Source organism: Electrophorus electricus, chromosome 9, assembly GCF_013358815.1.
Source record: "Electrophorus electricus isolate fEleEle1 chromosome 9, fEleEle1.pri, whole genome shotgun sequence".
Lineage (NCBI taxonomy): Eukaryota > Metazoa > Chordata > Actinopteri > Gymnotiformes > Gymnotidae > Electrophorus > Electrophorus electricus.
In genome coordinates, this window is record NC_049543.1 from 9,586,733 (window position 1) to 9,610,439 (window position 23,707).

Sequence of the window (23,707 nt, forward strand, 5' to 3'; positions counted from 1 at the left end):
CATGCTATTTATTACACCATTATCTCGTTGTAAACAGCCAACATGGTAAAATACCTGCATAGCGTTAACTTAACACCTTGCCATAAAGCCTGTAAAATAAAATTATTTTAACATGCTAAAGTTAGAAGTCAGGATTTTTTTTTAAATCATTTAAGAGGGACAAGAAAGATACAAATCACACATAGGGCCACATGTAGGGCATAAAAGGTTAAACAAAAAAATAGCAAACTACTTATGATTTAGAATAATTTATAATTTATTGTGTATTAGAATGATTGTTTTTAAAACATAATAGTAGTAGACTATTTGAGCCCTTGCAATGAAAAAACGTATATCCACTTCCACTTTTTAGCATTTTACCTTAAAATTGAAATGTACCTTAAAATTATATTAAAATGCTAAATATGCTTTATTTAGATTTAAGTAAAACCAGATGGCAAATATAATATTGAGTTTAATTAAAACTAAATTTACAGATACAAATGTTATGTTCCCTCAGAGGTGACGTGTGTAATCCAAGACGAACATATCCCTTTTAGTTCCAAAACCACTTTTAAAAAAATCTTTACAGATTATAAATGATTTAGATTATAGCAAGTTATACATTTTTTTAAGTTTCTGGCCTCACTTGTTAGCCATAATGCTTGTAGTAGACAATAGTTATATAAAACATGTAAGGTCTGAACAGAAAGGTGACTGGTAAACTAAATTCGCAGCATGAGAAAACCACTAAAATATATTAATTACTTGACACACCAGAAGTAAAAATGATTACTCAAAACAGAAAACAAAAGTCAGTATGTTCTCATAAACTTGCTGTATTCCCTTTTGATACAGCCAAATACTATATGATAAAAGTGCCTGTCTGGTGCCATGAAATCTGTAACAATCTGGATGTGATTCATTTCAGGCAGGAGATACAGGGTCGTCTTGACTGACAGCAGAGTGAGGAGCTTGGAGAATCTTACTGACAACTCCACGGGAACGATGACATCGTCGGTCATCGGTCTTCCTACTGGAGGAACCCTGCAGAAATCAAGATAGGGGATTTGCATCTGAATGTAAAACATATGCATGTTATGATTCTGCATTTTAAACAAGCATTGCAATCCATACAACTACAGGTAAAGCAAGTACACGCAGGTACAATACCTGCCTGTCAGACATGTTGCAACAAAGTAAAGTACCTTTATATTGCAAATCTACACAAACACATACCAACTATCTAACAGTTCTTACTACATACAGAATACACAATGTAATATATATGCACATCCATGTGCAATACACTGTACACAAAGAATAAAAACTGCTTTAAAACTATAACAAACATTTAAAAAACAGCTTGTGGGTACTGCTGCTTATACTCTGACAGTTCATTGAGTGTCCAGTCCTTAGACAAGATGGACAAAGTCATTCATGAGATTGTGAGTATGGTTGCATTACAGAGCTGTTTCAGATTTCCAGCTGTTGAGTGTCTTTTTAAAGTCCACAATAGTGATTTTCTCTCAAATGACATGAACAGTGGCTAGGTGTCCACTGGTGAGATTTCAACCTCTAATTCCTCACCTGGCGTTCAGAAAAATACTCACAATTCAACTCTTTTTTTTTTTGCATAATGATTTTGATAAAAGATGTTGCCACAATGTAGCTTTATTGAAATCCATGGCAAGGCCACAATACCACCTGATACTGCATCACCTGTTAAAAAAGGTGATGACTTGTACCTTTTCAGCATGTCCTCATTCTGTTTCCTGAGCAGAGCTGTAGGTGAATAGTATTCAAAGTTGTTTATGCCTTCTACGGCTTTGTGCATAGCGGAGACATATTTGACAGCTTTCATTTTTTCATGCTGATAATGCTCCATTATATTGTACACGCCACTCAAGCCTGCAGTGAAAGAAAGCAAGCTTAAAGTGAGCTGGGAATGTGTCAAACACCTTCCAGTTCATCCTATTGTTCTGAGCAAACCAACACTGTTGTGAATTAAGGGTATGCCATTTTGCCCATTGGCAAGATTAGAAATAAAGGTGTTTACCAACAATTCCTTTGATAGAGTCTGTAATGTCTTTTTGCTCAAACTGCCTGATACACAGCTCTTCTGCCTTGCACAAGAAACAGAGCTGTCAGTGTGCACAGATGAGCACCCGCCGAATGGCCTATTAACACAATGTTATCCTGCATGCTGCAAGAAACAAAAACTACAGTTAAACCAAGTGAACAAAGAGTGCATTTGTACAGCAAACAAATTACACAACACACATTTCCTATGGTAGACTAAACTTTAGTATAATTGTATTCCACCTAGCATATATCATTCTTGCTATGTATAGTAACACATCATTTTCTACCGAAAAAAAAAACTATAAAATTTAGTGAACAGAAACACACTACTCACTTTGTCAGTACTGAATGAATGGCCATTTTCTCTCACGCATACGAGGCTGTCACTTATGTCTTGAATCATATGTAATACCGTCCCCTAAAAAGTAACACATTTCAACTTAAACATTTGATAAGAAAAAGCTGTAGGGCCTAAAGTAAATATTAGTCAGTATTGGCCTACTCAGGTTACATGTATTAAATCTTACTGAGTTGTTGAACACAGTTGGATATAAATGTAAGACCTGTTTCCTCAACAAGTTCAAGATGTAATGTAAAAACATAACTCCTATTATTAAAATATTCCAGTGTGTACAATATCAATAAAGTCTATTAGTAAACCATACCATATTATTATATACAGTTTATTATTGAAAATACAACTTACTTTTGGATATATGGAATAATCAGGGCAAATCACAGAAACACTAAGCTCTTTAGCCATTTATAGAGTTAGAAGACAGTACATTGACCTCTCTCCTGATCTCTAGCCCCCTCTGTACACAAACACTACTACTGGGACAAGCTCAGCATCGCACAGGCTAAGGCTTGGGGAATGGTACAAGTCCATTTTGTTGCCTCGGTGACCAAAAGAGATGCCCTATGGAAATAAAGAAAATCTAATGTCTGTTTCTCCATCATTGGAAATGAATACAGGACATATTTTCTGTTGAAGCTCCTGCAGTAAAATAATCAATCCATATCCGCACAGTCATGTCGCATCTTAACCAACTATAAGACATTTGTCACTGATGATTACAGAATAAAAGAACATAAACAGAGTTTGCCTTTTATAAATATTAGAAGAAGAGGCTCATTTTTACCTAAGGCTTATTGGTGACGTTCTTTTCAACACAGTCAACAAACTTGGTATAAATATTCAGCTTCTGACACAAAGCATAAATTGCATTCAGTACTGATGACTCATCTAATACTGCTGTCCTTTTCTTTCCTCCATCTTCTCCAGGAAAGCAAGTGATTTTGATACTGTGGGCAGTGGTTGCTCAGTGGTTAAGGTACTTGACTAGTAATCAGAAGGTTGGCGGTTCAAGCCCCACTGCCACCAAGTTGCCACTGTTGGGCCCCTGAGCAAGACCCTCAATTGCTCAAATTGTACTCAGTCATAAAAATAAGTATCTTTGGATTATAAATGTCAGCTAAATGTAAATGATACTCAGATTAGCTTTTTCAAGATATGTTCACCAAATCTGGTATAATTGTTGAGCCCAAAAGTGCTTGTATGCACTTCATACTGATAAGCATACTAATACACTTCCCATACTGAAGAGCCTGATCAGACATCCGCTTGCATAAATAATGAAGAACATGAAGACTCACTTTAACACACTGCTTGTTATTTTTGACCTTCCTGAACCATGACTTCCATTTGAAAAATAGTTTGCCATACTGAAGATACTTTAGCATTTCCAGCACAGCTCTCGTCAAACAGTATACATGCCTAAGGAGGAGATTGGGACACATCTTAAATCCCAACATGAATCAAAACCACAAAATAAGTTTTAGGTTGCAGTTTACCTAGGTTTGAGAGCCTCTAAATACTTTTTGTACCCTGGCTTATTGGGCCAGCCATACAACGCCTGGACAACAAAGGAGATGCTGTAAGGAATGGCCACAAACACCACACCAGCTGTGACAGGAAGGGTCACATGGTACTTAAACCCCATCCTGGAAACAAATGACAAAATTGTATTACTGCTCTACTAATGTAAGGCTCACAGGTGGCATATTGCATGAGGGTGAAGTATTACAGATTACTATGTAAAACCTAATTACAACAGTAAGATCAGGTGATCATGTGTACTTAAGACAGAATATGCTACCATCAGTCAGTGGTCTTTGCACGTCAACATTTAACAACATTTATTACATCATTTACATTTTTCAATGCGCAAAGTGCTAGTTGTCGATGAGAAAACACTTATTAAAGCTTTAGGAAAAAGAGAAAAAGGTTGCTGTATATTGCATCAATATATATATATATATATATATATATATATATATATATCGTATTTTATTAATCCGTTGAACATATCCACTGAAAAATGTATCTCTTTATTTTATTATGAACAGCTATAAGACGTTTTTAACTGACTGGTTAGACTACACTAAAATGTAGTCTAAAAGTAAATGTAACTAAAAGCTATTAAACAAACTTCTATAACAACAGAATTGCTCAATAACTTTTTATGACAGGTTCGGGCAGTTTAATAGGTCCCTATATATTAATGTATACATGAATAAGATAGAACAGATACGGAAACATTATTTATTTACTTATTTATTTAGTACATTTTCAACTTACCACATAACGTCGAAAAATAGATTCGAAAGGTCCTGGAGGGCACATAAATTCTGACGACGTCAAGGTCGAAATTGCATAAAGAATCAATGAAAGCGCACACATAGGCTGAGCAACGAATTAAAGACATGTTTTGTAGTTTAAGCCTAACCTATCTGAATGAACGTCTTCGTTTAGAGCTTTCCACTGAGAGATGTCAAACAGATGTATGAGGTTTGTTGTACTCCCGAGCTAGACGTAATAGAACAACGTGGACTTCCGTTGGATTACGTAGGCTGTTCTTCTTTTAGCTATTGGTTTGTCGTATTTAAGGCGGGGCAACGAGCACAGACGCTTAAATATATTTGATAGGCCCAACGTCGTGCACAGGCGATGGGGTCATGTCCTCACCACGTTTTTAAAAGTGTACTATGGAAATTTTAGTTTTCTTCTTTGAGATGAAATTTATTCAGTAAACTAATGCGGCACGACTGACAATATTTCGTGGAACGAAACAAATAATTTTTAAATCAAAATAAATAGAAAACAAGTGTATTACAAATAAATAGCCATATATTATTATACATCATAGTGCTGATACGTCTTGTATTGCTCATCGCCGATTGGTTTGACGAACGCGTCCTTTCGTGAAACTCTTCTTTTCAGTCCCAGCGCTAAATTCTTAGTGAACGCGCGTGCGCGAGGCCTTGATTTCTAGACGGGAAAGCGGATTTGAAGGGCAGCTGAACTGAATGCAACACCTGGTCCGCGTTCTTGTCGCCAGGACCTTTCATAGCAAAGTTACGCACGCACACACACACACACACACACACACAGAGATACTACCATTTTGACAATTGAAAGACTTTCCAATAAACCGCTATCTTACGGTGCAAGCTTGCGTCCCTTTTCTCTTGTAAAAATGCTCGCAGAAGAGATTTGAGTAATCAATGAAATTAATGAAGTTCATTTCATTTCATCAAAGTTGATAACGAGATACATATATCTGAATCATAATTAACGAATTCCATTCTATTTCAGATGCAATACACGCTAGGACAGCTGATCAATTATACCAGCGAGGAATGTAACAGCTGCAAGCGAGGACCCCAAATAACTGTGAAGGCTCAATGTTCATGTGGAGTTGTGCACTAAATATACATATTGACATATAATCAAAGCAATCAGCTGAACACGAAAGCACAGCTCACAGTACAAGCACACAGGCGCGCTCCGGCCACGGGCCAGGTTTAAGTGAGGGGAATGCTTGAGTAGGCGGAGTTACTGAGCAAACGTCCTTTCCACCGAGTGCGTTCACGTTTGGGAATGGATTTTAAAGTGAGGAATGTTTAAGTCGTGTTTTACTGTTTTTTCCACTAGCTCACAGACGAAATGGCAAATATCCTTTTGGAATTTGATTCCTATCCGGAATGAAAACAACATTTAAAGAGGGTTAAAATGAAGACTCTATTTTTATACGGACTCGTGTTGCTCTTTGTCGTGATAGCTCAAGGAGGTAAGTTCTTCAAAGTTTCCTCAAATCTCCACAAACGTAGCTCCAGCATCTATAAGCGACTCGTTGCAGTAAATATAGACTTCTCCGTTGTTTGCATAAGTTTGTTAATTTATCACATTGACCTAGGAAATTGGCTATCTAGATTTGTTTTCATCGTATAGGATTTTTCGTTTAAATGCGCAACAATGCTAACAAAATCTGATATACTTACCTACAGCTAACCTAATCTGGGTGTATGTTGTACAGAAGGTTGTTCTTCTGTTGCACATTGCACATTAAAAATGATCAGAGGCCGGTCATTGCTGTTCGTTCTTTTATATAGTTTGTTCATTCACATATTAATTCATCTGGACTTCCCATAACGGTCACTCACATCGTAGTGATTAACGATGCAGACGATATCATAATTAAAGATGAAGTCTAAAAACAAATCCAAACCCCTTTAAAAGACAATGAATTATGAACTAGAGTTCGCGTTATTATATTCGATTAGTTCTTTTGCCAGTTTTCCAAGACCCACAAAAAAGTGGTCAAAGTCTGTTTGACTGATATGTAAAAGCTAGGATGGGCTCTCGTAATAGAAACACGCACTTTTCATGTAAGCCTGGTAATTGCCATTACAATGCAGTATTCATTTACTTCCTTTAAATTGGCCTGTTTGTTTGCAAGAGGTCCAGATGAAATAAATGACTGTTATTGGTAATGTGTTATTGGTAATGAGGCCTTTTGCACCAACTATATAAATGTCTAATGGTTATAAGCTTGCTGTTACATAATTATATATTGTGAATATTTTGGGAAATGTACATTCATCCAAATATTTAAGATGCCTTTTCTACAGTTGCATGGGGCTTTTATGTATGAATTCACCACAGTGTCAGATAATGGGCCTGATGTCGTGTGTGATGACATGTCCTGTATACTTGTTGATTAGCCTGTCCTTCAAGCCTATCTGTCCTTTTCCCAGAAACAATTTTATTATTATTCTTGCAGCATAGTGGTCTTTCTCCCTCTTTCATAAACTCATCAGGCTGATTTTTCTGACTGTTGCGTTTAAATATTTCGTCTTTGGGCTAGTGGAAAAATACTCAAATGTTGACAGTCAGACGAATCGGTCTGATCCACTCAGTGGTGGTTTAATCAAATATGAAGGGTTCTGATGAGTGTACATATTATTCCACATCCAGGTATTAAAGTGGAGAGTACATGAAACCAACCTAATAATCTTGAGGCCCCATGAGAGTTTAGGCACTAATGTAACACCTTTGCAGAGGAGTAAATGAGAGTGCAGAACACATTATGGAGATTACAGGGCTGTGTTGAGAGGCAAACACAAAAACAGTTGCAATCGAGGCCCCCTGTGTGGACAACAGGGCTGAGGGGCCAGGTTAGTGTGTGTTGGTGAGAACTAGCTGCCGTCAGGGCTGAGCATGCCAGCACATGTACAGGGGTATAACTCTTACGAGCCACCAGGCCTTGGCTGTAAATGAGTGTGAAATTGTCATTGTCACGTGAAACTTCAGATTTTCTGTTAAAAATAAAGGAGTTATTCTAACTCCACCAATTCCACTTTTATTCAGGTTAAGCGATACTTTAGTCAAATGTTTATCTAAAAGTGTAGTATTCAGCACATTTATTGCTGTAGTCTTAGAATCTCCATAAAGCCCTCAAGGACAGAATAATCTTATAGCAGGATCCAAACAGGCCTTTTACATTTCCATAAGTGAATATTATTAGTTGAGAAACAGTAGGAGATCATATAAAAAAGCACTTGGCTGACATTTGACACAGTGGTGGTATATTAACATTTACAGTATGGATCTATAAAAAAAAAAGCAGGTGATATTCTCTTCTTCAGCCTCTTTCTATGGTGATGGATTTGTGCATCTGAAGACGGTGGAAATGTCTGGGCGTAACACCCTCCAAATGCGTTTCCGCACCTCAAGTCAAAGAGGTGTGCTCTTCCTGGCTGCAGGGCAGGCGGATTACCTGCTGCTGGAGCTGAGCTCTGGTCAACTACAGGTAATTCATGTAGGCCTCTGACCTCTGGGGGTGGGGGGTTGGGGGGGGTTACGACTCACTTCCCTGCAGCCTGTTGGATACCTTCAAGCCTTCAAGCGAACACTGGGGGAATCAGGAAAAAAAGCTGGAGTGTTTGAAGTATGAATCATCCATATCTGCTGCTGCAGTATAGAACAAAGAGAAGAAAGAAATCAACACAGCAGTTCAGTACTTAAAGTAAGACAGCAGCAGCCAAAATGACTAGCCAAATAGTTGACACAGATTTGACCTGAAAGGTATAGCAAAGTTTTATACGTTATTAATAATGTATTATTCTGTTTGATACACTTAGTCTCAAGCCTTGTATGATGTTATGTTTTATATTAGTAGTTTGTTGGTTGCATTTCAGTCATGAATTGGAGCTATGAAGACCTCATGAATAAGCTACTTTTAGTGTAGGAGGCCTTGCTTGAGGGGTCCTCATAAAGGATGTCTACCGTGGTGTCTACAATGACATCAGTAGAAAAAGCTGATCTTTTGTACCACAGATGTGAAACATTGCATTCAGTCCTTCAGCAGGATTTTAGTTGTGTTTATTCTCAGTGTCAGAAGAACTTACTTTTATGTGATTGTCTCTGTTGGAATTTATGCTTGGGAAGTGTCCAAAGGACTGCTGATTTTAGCTGTGCATGTATTTGCCAGAATGGAAAGCTAAGCACAAAGTGGTGTTTATTTCTAACTGTTCATAGTCTGGGATCCTCATCCCTCTGAATAAATCACTGTCTTCCATTTCTGTCCGTATACAGAAGCTAACAGTGATTCAACAGCTGTCTGCCCCAGCAGTACATCTGCATGAAATTATAATGAAATACATATTTAAAAGATCGTTTGTTTGTTATAAATGGCTTTTAAATCGTTTAAGATGTGTGCAACTGAATATTTAGGATTTTTGGCCAGGCGTAACAGTGGTTTGATTTTCCTGTTTAGGTAAGGTTGGATCTTGGCTCTGGGGAGAGGATTCTGCACTCAGACAGGGGGAACCCACTGAATGACTTTGCTTGGCATACAGTAGAATTTCTCCATGACTGGTATAATGTCACCCTCACTGTGGACAAGTATTTCCAGACCAGCCAGAGACTACCAGGACCACAGCAAGAACTCAGTATCAAGGATGGTCTATATGTTGGTGGGACGGGAGGCTTGGATAAACTCTATCTTCCTAGCGATATTATAGGCTTTCGTGGGTGCCTTGAGGGAGTGCTGTTCAATCAACACAATCTGCTCTCCTCACTTAGGTCCTACTCTGGTTTAAAGAATGTTTATGAGGTTTCCCTTGGATGCAGCCCCCTGTTCTTTGCTAGTGAAGAGGACCCAATCAGCTTTTTTAGTTCCAGAGCATACATCTCTCTTCCTACTTGGTCTGCACAGCATGAGTGGCTCCTTGAATGCTCTGTACATACCTCAGCTAAAGAGGGAATCATTATGTACAATTCTGCCCGACAGGGAGACTTTGTTACCATGGAGATTCAGGAAGGCTTGCTAGCTGCTGTGGTGGGGAGAGATGGTGTGAAAACAGAGATACGATCTCTGACTTTCATCAATGACAAAAAATGGCACCATGTTAAGCTCTACTTTACATCCAAAAGTTTGCAGCTAACAGTGGATGGAGAAACTGTGAAGTCCAGTATAAGCTCCAGATCAAAAGCCTTGCAGTTAAAAGGCTTTCTTTTTCTTGGGGGAGTTGATGATAGCACTCGTGCTGAAGTGAAAAGGGTGGGCTTGGCATCAGTAGCTGGGAAGCGGATTAAAGGTGGCTCCTTCAAAGGATGTTTTAGGGATATCAAGGTCAATGGAGTCTCAAGAGGACTTCCCAATGCTGTGGTAACCAAAGACATATCTCTGGGCTGTGAGCCAGAAAAAGAACCTGAGATAAGCACCACTATGGGCCCGACCACTGTGCCTGGGACCTTTCTTGGCTCTATCACTCAGTTACCACCTATAGGTATGTCCACTCTTGCCAAAGGTCTTGTCAAGAAGTATGGACAAAATTTCCTGCAGCTTCGAAACCTTGTTGTGCCAGAAGGTGGACGTGCATCCTTGGACTCAAAACACATAAAAGTGAATTTGGATTTCAAGAAGCTCGGCATCCGACAGTCTCAGATCGTGTTCAGGATTGATGAGCAGCCTGTGCATGGTCAGCTCAGGTTCGATTTGGACCAGGAGCAAGAAGAAAATTGTTTTAGCATGCTGGATCTGTGGCATAGCAGAGTGATATACATCCATGGGGGGTCTGAAGACCCACACGATCACTTCATGTTCTCTGTGTTGTCCAGTAGTAGAAAAGAGACACCAAGCTATCTGAAGGGACATAAACTGTACAGATTCAATGTTACAGTAACACCAACTAATGATGCCCCTGAACTGAGTCTGCCTGATGGGAATCTCTTTACTCTTCTTGAGAACTCTAGAAAAAAGCTCACTACCGAAGTGTTGAAAGCCACGGATGTAGACAGCAACTTTGCAGAGTTGGTTTACTCTGTATTGGGAAACCTGAATGCTGATGCTGGGTTTTTAGAAATGGAAGATAACCCTGGTCAGTCTGTCACTTCCTTCCATCACTCAGCTCTAGTGGCTGGAAAGATAAGCTATGTCCACACGGGAGTAAGGAACTCGAGGATGGCCTTGAGAGTTAGTGATGGAGAGAAGGTCAGCAACACAGTGGTGCTAAGAATTATGGCTATTGGATTGGAGTACAGCATTGCTAACAACACTGGGCTGGAGGTCACACAAGGAGAAATGGGTCTTATAAACACCAGTCAGTTAGCTGTACAGACCAATGCAGTGAGACAAGCGGTGGACATTCGTTATGAAGTTACTGAGCCACCAAGGTTTGGTGAACTGCAGAGGCTCCACTCTAATGGAGAATGGAAGTTAACTAATTATTTCTCTCAGAGAGTTATAGAGAAGGACCGCCTGAGGTACCTTAGCACCTTTAAGGCTGTTCAGTCAGGTAACATTAATGACCACTTCAAATGTAAAGTCACAATTGCATCAAAATCCACTGTGCAGTTGGTGTTTGCTATAAAGATAAAATGGATAAATTACACTATAGAGAGGAATGAAATGATTGAGATGGACAGAATTAGGAGAGTAGCAGTTGACTCTCAGCATCTGTATGCAACAGCACAAGGTGTGATCTTAACTGAAGATGAGCTTTATTACAGGCTCCTCTCTTCCACAAAGAAAGGAATAATTTTACTGAATAAACAGCAGTTAGGGGAAAATTCTTCATTTAGTCAAATGAATATTACCAATATGAAAGTAGAATATCAGCTGGTGGATAGACCATCCGAGGATACAAGAGACAACTTTGAATTCCAAGTGTTCTCCAAATATGCCCACTCAACCAGTCATATATTCATGATAAATATTAAAGCAGACATGAACAGCATTTTCATAAAAAACAATGGACTTTCTGTTCTTGAAGGTGAGAGCAAACTCATCACAAAAGATGAGTTGTTTGCTGAGACACTAAGCACTAAAGAGATGTACTACACAGTCACTAAGAGTCCAAAAAATGGCAAACTAGCACGAATCAACCTATCCAACTCAACAAAAGAATATGACAAACTAGTCTCCTTCACTTATCAGGATATCTTAGAAGAGCGGCTTATGTATGTTCATGACAATAGCGAAACAACTCATGATCAGTTCAGTTTTATAGCTTCTACAAGTTTGTTAGTCAAAAGCTCTGTGAATGACGATGAGGTTGGCTCCAAAGAAGGCTTGTTTAACATATCTATACAGCTGCTAAACGATGAAAAGCCTGTCCGTACTGTGGATAAAGTTTTCCATGTTGTCAGAGATGGGCAAAGACTGCTGACTGTGGATGATCTGTGTTACCATGATGCTGACTCAGACTTCAGTGATGGACATCTTATCTATACACGCCGCGGTATCCCTGTGGGAGATCTGGTGCTTGTAAATGACACTACTCACAAACTGTACCAGTTCCGCCAAGAGGACCTTGAACAAAAGCGAGTGCTGTTTGTTCATCGTGGCGCAAGCTCGGGGCGCTTCGTGTTCTTTGTTTCTGATGGGAAGCACTATGTTTCCTCTCTGTTGGATATAAGCGCCCAGGACCCATACCTGCAGGTTGCCAATAATACAGGCTTGTTGGTCCAAAAGGGGCAGGCCAAGACATTCAGCAATGCCAATTTTAGTGTGGTCACAAACCTGGACGTCAGAGACGACAGTGACATCACATTTGAGGTTCATGATGCTCCAAAGCACGGCTGGCTGTTTTTAAAAGACAAGAACATTGAATCGTTTACCCAGCATGAGTTGAAAAATATGTTGCTGTCTTATCGCCATGACAACAGCAAGACTTTGGGAGACTTTTTAAGTGTCGCAGTGAAAGCAGAAGGGCTGCGCCTTGAAGCCAGAATCAATGTTAGAGTGTACTTGGAAAGCCACCAGAGACCCCCTGTCATACTTCACCACAAAACCTTACTGGTAGAGGAGGGCAAACCTGTAAAGATTGAACGTATAACACTCGAGGTAATTTGGCTTAGTTTATTTTTCACTTTTATATTTAGCTACTTAACAACATTGATAACTTTGCATGAAATTGTGACTTTTTTTCCTCTTGTCTTTCCGGCAATATTGTGTGAACTAACCAATGATTAAAAATCTGTTGTAAAAATCAGTAACAACTGACCCTGAATCCCTCGTGTAAAGCATGTATTTATGAGTGGTATTAAGCTACAGATATGTTTGTTGGCCTTAATTTTCCAGGTCACTCATGAAGCAAATATCCCTTCAGAAATCATCTTCAATGTCAAAGTTGTTCCAGCCTATGGATACCTGCGTGGTTTTGTTGATGGTGAAGATCGATACCAGGGAACTGAGGAAAAGCCTTTGATGGCCTTTACACAACAAGACATTAATGCTGGCAACATTCAGTATGTACAGATAATGCCCAACCGAGTGAATGACACTTTCATTTTGGAAGCCAGCAATGGAGTTGCAGAAGTCAGTGACATCATTTTGTCTGTGGATATAATCCCTCACTTCATACCTGTTGAAGTCTCCAACATTACTCTGAAAGAAGGTGCGGCAAAGGCACTTACAGAGAAGACCATCAGGGTCTCCAGTCAGCATTTCATTGGCATCCATTTTGTGTACTTTGTGTCAGAGGGACCCATGCATGGTCACATTGAAAATTCTCGTTTCCCAGGGATACCCACAACATATTTTACCAGGAAACAGGTAAAATTTGAAAATGTGTAACTTAAGAGGTTAATGAAATGAGGAACAGAGCTCATGCCAAAAAAAATTACATAAATATTAAAACATCATCAATATTCTGTTTTTGTTATTACCAGAAAGTAACTGTTTCAACAAAATGTTTGTTTTAATATCAAGTAATAGCAACTCAGTAGCCAATGGTTTTACTAAATAGTTGCACTAATTTACTAAATCAAGTCAGTCTGTCACTGAAAGTTAAATATTACCATATGAGTTTAGCATATATTTTCAGAAGTCATATGAGAGGCTTACTCACAGTTCTTGATCTAATGATGCTATTCTCATTGCTTTCATTACATTGACACAGGTGGACCAAGAGTTTATCTACTATGTCCATGACAACTCTGAGACATTAGAGGACCACTTCACAATTACAGCCAATGACACAAACCTGAGAAAACATAGTGCACCCAGGACAGTTTACGTCCAAGTCATACCTGTCAATGACGAGCCTCCAGTCGTTACAGCCAACAAAGTCCTCAGGGTGGGTGCAAAATATCTAAATGCCTTACTTATTATACCTGCTTTGTAAGGATACCTCATGCACTAGTAGTAACATAGGAAGATGGACTTGACAGAATATGTCAAGCACGTGTTTATAGCTTTTACTTGAGATACATGGTAACATATTCTGGATTGGTTAGGTTGAAATTTCATATTGAGCACATCATGCAGGTCTACAGATCATAAAACTATTTTAAGTTGTGTTTGAGACACTTTTGAGCATGCCAGTCATTTGCATGTGCTCATGTAATGTCTTTCAAAGCAACAAAGTGTTTAGAGAGCAGCCCTAATTTCAGGGCCACTAAGAGGGACTGCAGATCTCAGTTCCAGATGCTTTGGATTCCTTATGGCAGTCCATAGTCAAGTCCTATGAAATTAAAGGATAAGTCTGCAGAAAAATCAGTGTTTGGACAAAATGGCAACGGTACCGTACATGTTAGCCATGTTGGATTACTTACTATCTGGGCTGCAATGTAAACCCTTTTTGACTCAAGAGACCAAAGAGGGAAATTTTATGAGGATCTATGTGAGTACCAGGAAGTGTAAAGTCAGGTTTTTGCTAATATGGTGCATATACAACATCCACAAGAGGGCTCTCTGCAACTACTTTTGACAACAGAGTATCATACAGATGTGTGCTGCTGTAGGTCTTGCTATAATGACAAATTCACCTTTTCACTGAAGGTTCCTGAGGTTTTTTGTTTTTTGTTTTTTTGTTTTTAACAACATATTGGGATACATGTAGAAAATCAACACCCATAATATATTGCATTGAAAATTAGTTTTATCATTATAACGTACCTGAGGAATCTTAGACATGTTCAATTTACAGTACCTTGGAGTTCAGAAGGCTATTGCTATTCAGTCAAATACACATCTGCCCAGTTAATTTTCGAATTGAAAGGTTAAATTTCCTAATTAAAGGTCACAATTCACACACACAATTCATGTTTAGACTTAGTCTATGGAAATAGCTTGGTGGTAATGGGTTGTTTCCTTGTGTTTCTTTTATAGTTCAGTATGAAAGAGAAATGCACAGACAACTGAAATGCGATGAGGTTTAACAGGAAATTGTGGTTTCCTGAAAGCAAAAGACTTCATTCTGTCTCACTTACTACAATGTCTATGAGATGTAGGTAGAGGGCTGTTTAACCTATTTGTACAGCCTGAAACAGAAATGGATATAATTGGGATTATGTTATGAATCTACACAAAATGGACCATTATATTGAAGTGGGGGAGGGGAATGATATAGCTGGCAGAATTATTTCAACAAAATAATGATCCTAAGATTAACTAAAGCTATAGTTATGTGGTTAAAAACCAATAATCTGAATGTTAGTCCAGTCAAAGCCCAGACCTCAATCCAGTTGAGAGGCAAAAATCTCAGGATCCAGACATGCATCTGTAATTGTATACAGAAGTGATTGTATCAAGTGTTGACCCAGGGAGGTGACTTTTGCAAAGTCCATTTCAACTGTAAAACTACAAAAGTGTAAAAGTTCAACATACTTATGCAGGCCCTGTATATAGATACTTTATAGCTACTTAAACATTATCCATTTGCCTGTTTTGACACAAAGTGTTAAACGTTTATTCCATAAATCTGAACAGTCTGAACATTTGAGAAAGTTATATCTATGTAAAGTCGGTTTTAGATACTCCCAAATTATTTCCAGTGTACTAGGTTTCCCCCCCTATAGTGTGACAGTTGAATCAATCTAAAACAGCTAAGACTGCATGTCTGTGGTTCATGTACAAATTACTGGCATACTGTCAAGCACTTCAGTAGTATTGCAAACCTCCAGTTGCAATCACAATGCCACTCTTCACCTCTAAACTGGCAAACAAGAGGTTGTTTTCTTTATCATTTTCCTTGGTGACCAGTACTTAGATTAGCCATTTTATGTGTATAGTGTTGAAGTAACATACATTCCATACTGCAACACTCTATGCTCAGCTCAAAGCTGTGAAACCTCAATTAGAGTTTCTTCTAAACAAGGTCAATGATAGCAATGGGGTGTCAGTATGAGGTGTGTATTATGACTTGCTTTTCTTCAGAAGTTTATCAGTTTATCATGCTCTCATGTTTTGTTTATCTTAGAACTAAGATAATTAATTAATCTGTCCCTAGAGTGTCAGTTAAAATTTGCAATTTATGGTGATCTGTATACTGGTTGCTTACATAACCAGCATTCTGTTTCTTTCTCATGCTCTGACTGTTGCCTTTTTCAAAGTGCTTTTTTTCCTCATTAGCATCAGTGCCTGCAGACTAGCTATTGATAAGTTCTGATGAGTCTTGAGTAGGGTAGTAATTATAAAGCTCCAGAAGGTTCCAGAAGGTGACTTGCACTTTACAATAACCTGTACAAGCATAATTATAGTATATGACAGGCCAGAATGGATTCTAAGTCAGTCCTCACTGCAGCACACTATTATTACTGTTCATGTGTTCAGGTTTGGGTCGGCTCTGTCACAGAAATCACCCCGGAAGATATGAATACGGTGGATGAAGACAGTGGCCCAGAAGAGCTCCGCTATATCACCACTCAGCCGAGTAATGGACACCTGGCTCTGAAGAGTGCCCCCACCAGGCCAATCATGGACTTCAGTCAGGCTCACATTGACCAGGGCCAGCTACTGTTTGTGCATAGTGGTAAGATAATCCACCAGCCAGCAGGACTTTCTTAAAGAAAACAGTAATTTACATAATAATAATAATTACTGTTATTATTATTATTATTATTATTATTATTATTATTATTATTAATAATAATAATAATAATAATAATAATAATAATAATAATCGTACTTTATTATTATTATTAACAGATAACATTCAGTGTTTAAATTGCTTTTGGCATTGCGAAGCAGTGGATTTCACTTTTCCACTAAACATAATTTTATTGATTGAATTGTTCTTCATTTCTAAATGTGGTGATCACACACTTTGGACACCATACAGCACATGTTCCAATGTGCTGCGGGTAAGTCATCATCAAGTTCCGTAAATCATTTGTTGATGATTGTATGACTGGTGATGTGGTGCCAAATATTATGCACTTGAACAAGATGAGACAAGATAGGGCAGACAGTTGAGATGTTGTTTACTCATTGTTTTATAGACACTCCTTCAACTGACTCCAGCACAGTTATCTCAGATTTTCTGTGCCTATATGTCCAGGAGTATATAGTAAATAGGCTTAATGCTTTTCAATTATAACATGGTACCTTTAGACCTCATCATGTTCCTCCTTTAAGGGACATAAAGAGTAATAGCAAACAATATAAGATTTTGAATTCTGAATGAAAGTCCTTGTTTAAAAAGTTGCCTCTTTTTATGGTGTTGACTAGGAGCCATGGCTGGAGGCTTTCACTTCCAGGTCAATGATGGCGTGAACTTCACACCAAGACAGATATTCAGTGTCACGGCTCGTGCCCTGGTTCTCCATCTGGAAAAGAGTGGCCCCCTCAAAGTGTTTCCAGGTAACAAACACCAACTGTCCATTCATGTTAATCCTCTAGAATTTAGAACAGCCCACTGTGTTTTGCAGGTATATTACATGAAGCTTAGAAGGGAAATCCAGAGAGGTGTGCTAATGAACAACTTTCAGTACCATACAATAAGCCTTTGTTGTGTGTATGCCTGCTTTGGTAATGAAATACAGGAGTAGTATTTCTACTTGCCATTGTAGAATTGAACTATTAAGAGTACATGGGAATCACAGGTGAGAGCAGTGCATTTAGAATACAGTCCTTCAGATGCTCCAAGAAAAACCTCTCCCTTCATCAAAGCCAAGTTAATCCTGTGAGCCTGTTAGTCATATTGTTTGTCTTAATATGGTCTAATCCTTTAGCACACTAACTGTATAATGGTCATAATCCATGCAACAACACATAGTGTAACATTTTGAATAGTAAACAGGTTGATCCAAAATGACTGCGGATGTAATTTCAAAACCCTTCGTCATATGCCAGATTTAAAATCCAGTGCTGAAAACAACTGCCCACACATTGTATTGTCTGGTGCAATATGCATAACAGCTGTTGTACCTCCTTTCTGTTTTGTTAGCTATGCTGGTAGTAACATATGGGCACATTCAACAGGGGGTTTCAGGCTCTGTGTGGTATCTGGTGTTACACTGTCTGCATCATAGGTTGAACATGCTTTACTGCCACGTGGGAAAGGGCACGGTATCTGTCTGCTTGTTTTTCACAAGTTTTTTTGCTTAAGTGGCTGTTTTCCCCTTTTCCCTACATTGTGCCTCAGGAATGGAAATGAGAGAGAGAGAGAGTCTGTCTCTTATTTAATGTGGAATGAATTTTAATTTGTTCTTTCCTTATGTTGAATTAAACTTACTTTTTCTTTCATTCCGCCTTCCACTGTGGTTAGTGATGTGGGCTTTAATGATTTTGGTACCTTTTTGTTTCTTGCCTTTAATTCGCTGTTCCCATGGTAATTCTGTGAGGAGAGTACGGTACTTGGAATACTGCGGCTAAATAATGGAACAGCTGTGATAAGTAAGGCTAAGGAAGTACTTCACAAGGTCACACAGTGCTAAAATACACAGCAAAAAAAGAACAAAAAAAAGAAAAACAGTATTGAATTACCTCTTGGTGTTTGTGTCCAGTTAGGTGTTACTTAAAATGTTTGTTTTGCTTTGCTGTTTATAAATGGTTAGATTCACAGGCATAATTCTAACAGAAAACTATAAATATATGTGGAAAAAAGAAAACCTTCATTTAGTTCTGATGAAATACTTTTTTGTGTGTCTCCAGTGGAAATGTGCCTGTATTTTAGCACAGTATTTCCACAGTATATTGCACAGTATATATTGCAATCCTTCATGTTGTGCCCTGGCTATTACTCTAAATGTCGTCAAGAAAGCAAAAACAGAATCTTGTTTGTTCTTTCTAAAATTATTTGTGTTTTGGAAGCTATGGATGCAAAGTAGGGAGCAAACCATTAATTGGCTTCAAAGTTTGACTTTTCCTGCCATCTGTAGCTCAGATATACACAAGCATATGAAAGGTAAAGCCAGTGACCAGTATAGCAGCCAAACTTCAAAGAATCCAAGCACACAACAATGCGGTTATGTTTATAGCACATACCAGACATTTTGCTGTTGTTTTGACTGCATTTTTAGCAGCTGTAGTTCATTTAGGGTAATGTTTACCTCTGTTCCCATTCCAGGCTCTTTATCTTCCATTTCAAAAGAGGTCCTCAGAGCAGTAACCAATGACGATACAGGCGATTCAAGCCGCACCATTCTTTTTACTGTCCTTAGTCCACCAAAATTTGGAAAACTGGTTAATGTGAGGGCAGCTGAACCTAAAGCAGAGATTATGTCCTTCACACAAGAAATGGTGAGAACTGTAAAACCTCAAACTCTATCTATAGACGAGTGTGAGCTAATAAATTATTAATTTTCTTCCCATCTGTGATCCTTTATTGCTGAAAGGGTACGTTGTCCATTCGTGGGTTAGTTACTGGGGGATGGGTAAATCAGGCTTTAAGACATTGCCTGAACTGAGGAATCTTGTGGCTTAGTACTGCTAAGGTGGAATCCTATACTGGTTTATGGGACGATAGTAATATATATGAACCTGGAATGGAGTCATAAATTATATTATAAATGTTAAATTAAAGGCTCTGACTGTTTCCAATATTTTCTCATATTTTCTACCAGTGTGGCCAGTATTTTTTAATCATGCCCAAAATATTATTTGCCTGTGATGTATGTGATTATTCCAGGTAGATGAAGGTGATGTGGCATATGAACAAAATGTGAATTCGGGAGGATGGATGTCATTAGACAAGTTCACATTCACTGTGTCGTCAGCCCTTGCCAGTACTGAGGATCAGACCTTTGATATCAGCATCTCTTATGAAAATGCTGAACCTGAACGACGGTCGCGCCTTCTTAAAAACACAGGTACAGAATTTTATTATAACATACATTAGTTACATTAATGATGTTAAAAATCACTCAATTCAATCATTAATTTCTTATTCAATACTGGTGATTGTTTTTTATTCATGTCCCATTAGCCATTTCTGATTTTATTCATGAAATATTAAGAAAAATGTTTTTGATGTTCCAGGGGCTGTGGTAACAGAAGGGGATAAAGTTGTTATTGACAAAGCGACACTGGATGCATCCAATCTCCTTACAAAGCAGCCTGAGACTCATCGTCATTCCTATGAAGTTTGGTATCAGATCAGGTCCTTGCCCCAACATGGCAACATTGTCGTGGGTGAACGGAACCTCACGAAGGAAAAACCCTTCTTCTCTCAGTTCATCCTGAACAAATATGGAATAACCTATCAGCATGACAATTCTGAGACCTTACATGACCACTTTGTCTTTGATGCGTTCCTCAACCTGAAGAGCAAGCCGGCGCAACGCCCTGTAAATGACGGTGACGTGGTAGAGGAGGTATTCAACATTACCATCATCCCAGTGAATGATCAGCCACCCATCCTAAAAACCAAGGCTCTGAGACTCAAAGTAGTCCAAGGGGACACTGTGGCTCTTGGACCCAGCCATTTGAGTGTGGCAGACTTGGACAACCCCCCTGATCAAATTCAATATACTGTGATCAGTAAACCTAGCAATGGCTACCTTGCTCTGGCAGGAAGCTTGAATGTATCAGCGGATGCATTTTCTCAAGCCCAGATCAACAACGGTGAGGTCTTCTTTGTTCAAGATGGCAGCCCTTTGTCTGGGGTGTTCTATTTCAGTGTCACTGATGGACATCACCGTCCAGTCTACAAACTATTTAACTTGGAGGTGTTGGAGATTGCCGTTTCACTTATCAATCATACACAGGTGGTGTTGGAACAGGGGAAAACGACAGTGGTGCTCACTGAGTCACATCTGACTGCAGTGACTAATGGGAAAAACACCACAGTCCACTATAAAATAACATCTCCTCCAAGATACGGTAAACTTCTGTTGGACAATGAAGAGGTTGTTGCTTTTGATCAAGAGGATCTCCAAGCACGCAGACTAAGTTATCACATGGTCAACATTGTGTCCTCTCAGGATACATTTGAGTTCACTGCCTTCACATCAGAGGCAAATCTGACTGATCAAGTAGTTAATATCACAGTCAAACCTTTGATAAGGTATGGAGAAAGTGTAAAGATCCCAAATGGTATCCACAGTAAGATCAGGGCAGATTATCTGAATGCCTCTGAACTCGCCTTGATGAGTGGTAGTGATCCATTATTTGAAATCCTGTCCCCTCCAATGTATGGCAAGATTCTTTACATAGAGTCCAACAACGGTAACAATGCAGAACCTGTGAGGACATTTGCTTTTAGTGAACTGCAGCAGGAAAAACTGGCCATTGAAGTAAAGGCTAACCTTACTGGTGTCCAGGAGGTTAATGACTCATTCATATTTATTGTAAAAGCTGACAATCTCCAGCCTGCAAATGGGGAATTCATCTTTACCATTGTGTCACTTGATTCTGCGCTCATGATAACAGCTCTTCCATTGTACACAAGTAGTACTGCTTCACCAAGTCTGACCTCAGTGATGCGCTCTGTTGTGCTTTCTACATCTTCTTTAGTTCAAGTCTCACAAGTGACCAAGCCTGTGCCAAAGTTCAAAGGGCGCAGTCGCTGGGGTAACACAAACATTAACTCAAATGCGAGTGCTATCCCTAAAACGACTCATGGACAGGAAATCACTCCTGTGAGGAACACTCCAGTAAGGATTGAGTCAGCACCCCAGGAGAGCTCCACCAACCCAATACTCATTGTTCTTCCACTGCTAGCTCTTCTGCTTCTTGTAATAGTAGTGGTGTTGGTGCTGCTTTTGAGGCAAAACCAGCAGAAGAAGCAGAAACCTTTGACCGGGGCTTCCTTCCCTCCAGCAAGTCCAGATAGCAGGTCCTGTCAAGGCCACCCAGAGAGGAGCGCAAGGGTTCCTTTAGTGACAGTCACTCCTCTCAGCCCAAGCAACCCTGGCAGTCCAGCTCTGACAAGACTTCAGACAGGCAGTGGAAACTTTGCCTATGGGCCAACCCTGACTGTCTGCTCCTTTGGCAACCTTGAGCAAGAAGCTTCTCACTTCTGCAGGACCACTAACCCCACCTTACAGCACAATCAGTATTGGGTGTGATGTGCTCCTATGCCCTTTCCCAGTCTCAGATTGATTGTTATTTGCTGGCTGAAATAATTTTAAGTGTTTGAATCTTTTTTTTTTTTCCTCCAAAGAAAGATATAAATTTTTTTGTTTGTTTTGTTTTTGTGGCTGCTATTGTTGCTCTGGTTGGGCAAGGCACTTTAACACTTGACAACTCTTTTTAAATGACAGGCATGATGTGCAGTAAAACTGCGCATGATTCGGATATGTTATCAACTCCTGTTCTGATGAACTCAAAAGTTCAAAGTTCATCCACTCTTAAGCAAACCGACTAGAATTTATTTGGTGGATACAGAAAATACTCTGTTTTACTGGAAAGAAATGCTTGAATAGAATCTTGTGTTCATGCCGACCTCCACGTGCATTATTGGCACACACACCTTCCCCAAATTAATTAAAACATTTGAAGCACATCCTGGTCCTTCAAAACAAGACTGAGATCAAACATTTCAAACTTCCATGCTGGGATGTTTTAGAAGAATTTCTATGCACACTTTAATTTAATTTCCCATTTTATTTGGCTGTAGGTTTGCATTAACATGTCAATGTCCAAGGTAGCTCATCTGCTATTTGTTTCCTGTGACGTACACATTTATCACAGTCATAAATTGTATGAGAATTTAATTGGACAAAGATCTTGATATTTCCCGAGTGTGTAAGAAGAGGCAGCGTCATCTAACTTTCACAAGACCTCTGGTGTCCAGTAAACTTTGCCAGGGGCAGTGTAACTAGTGTGTTATGACATTACACTGATTTGGGTTTCTGTAAATGCCCTTACTAAAATGGATGCCTTGACTGCCCATCTCACCAGCCAGGGCTGGGTGTAGTTGTACTCCTGACCCACTTCATTCCCGTCAGACAAGCAAATGATCTGGAGATTTAGATTATATGGAGATTATTATAGATAATATATAATCTGGAGGAATAGATTATATATTCTACAATAAAATATCTGCGATTTCCTTACGGTACTCTATACTTTTATGCTGATAATTAACTGAAGATATTTATTTATAGTTGTAGGATTAATTAAATACTGTAACTTTGTGATACACAAACTTTATTTAAAGCAAATAATGGTTTACCTACTTAAATGATTATTCATTATAGTAATTAATTATATTCATTATTATTCATTATAATTCCGCACATTTTTGTATTCTCAGGAATCGGGAGATTAGATCAGACACTGAGCCACAACATTTGTTTTTTGGGACATTGGTATATCAGCATAATGTCATATGATCTTGTCACTGAGTTATGGATATAGAGCAACAGCTCCTCTTATGGAGGGGAGCTGTCCTCTTATGAGGTGAACATTTTCAACATGTGGAGCTACTGAAGGTATTTGCAGTGCAGTTAGTCATTTCACTGGACACATGGGTATGGCTGTCTGAAGCATATGTTAAGAAATATCCTGTGTGAAATCACTTCAGTTTAGTTTCTTATGCTTCATCTTCTGTCACATTTTATGTAATGTACAAAAAATGAAAAGATGTATTACAAATAATATATACACTTTGCTTGCACAACTGA

The 23,707-nt window shown here is 38.9% G+C and overlaps 2 protein-coding genes across 2 annotated transcripts; one reads left to right on the forward strand and one right to left on the reverse strand.

Annotated features, from left to right (window-relative positions):
- Positions 1-42: 42 nt before the first annotated feature.
- Positions 43-4,927, reverse strand: si:dkey-193c22.1 (uncharacterized protein LOC567837 homolog). Its single transcript, XM_035529624.1, is given in 9 exon segments — positions 43-1,026; positions 1,728-1,890; positions 2,039-2,103; positions 2,105-2,178; positions 2,399-2,482; positions 2,771-2,983; positions 3,721-3,841; positions 3,919-4,068; positions 4,706-4,927. Coding segments are annotated over 9 exon segments (1,107 nt in total). The 5' UTR covers positions 4,711-4,927; the 3' UTR covers positions 43-794.
- A 1,067-nt stretch (positions 4,928-5,994) lies between these two features.
- On the forward strand, positions 5,995-23,707 carry cspg4b (chondroitin sulfate proteoglycan 4b). Its single transcript, XM_027029351.2, has 10 exons — positions 5,995-6,197; positions 8,056-8,219; positions 9,186-12,758; positions 12,996-13,469; positions 13,816-13,992; positions 16,470-16,668; positions 17,367-17,498; positions 19,207-19,379; positions 19,768-19,948; positions 20,118-23,707. Exons 1-10 carry the CDS (start codon positions 6,140-6,142, stop codon positions 22,145-22,147), a joined length of 7,161 nt encoding a protein of 2,386 aa, XP_026885152.2. The 5' UTR covers positions 5,995-6,139; the 3' UTR covers positions 22,148-23,707.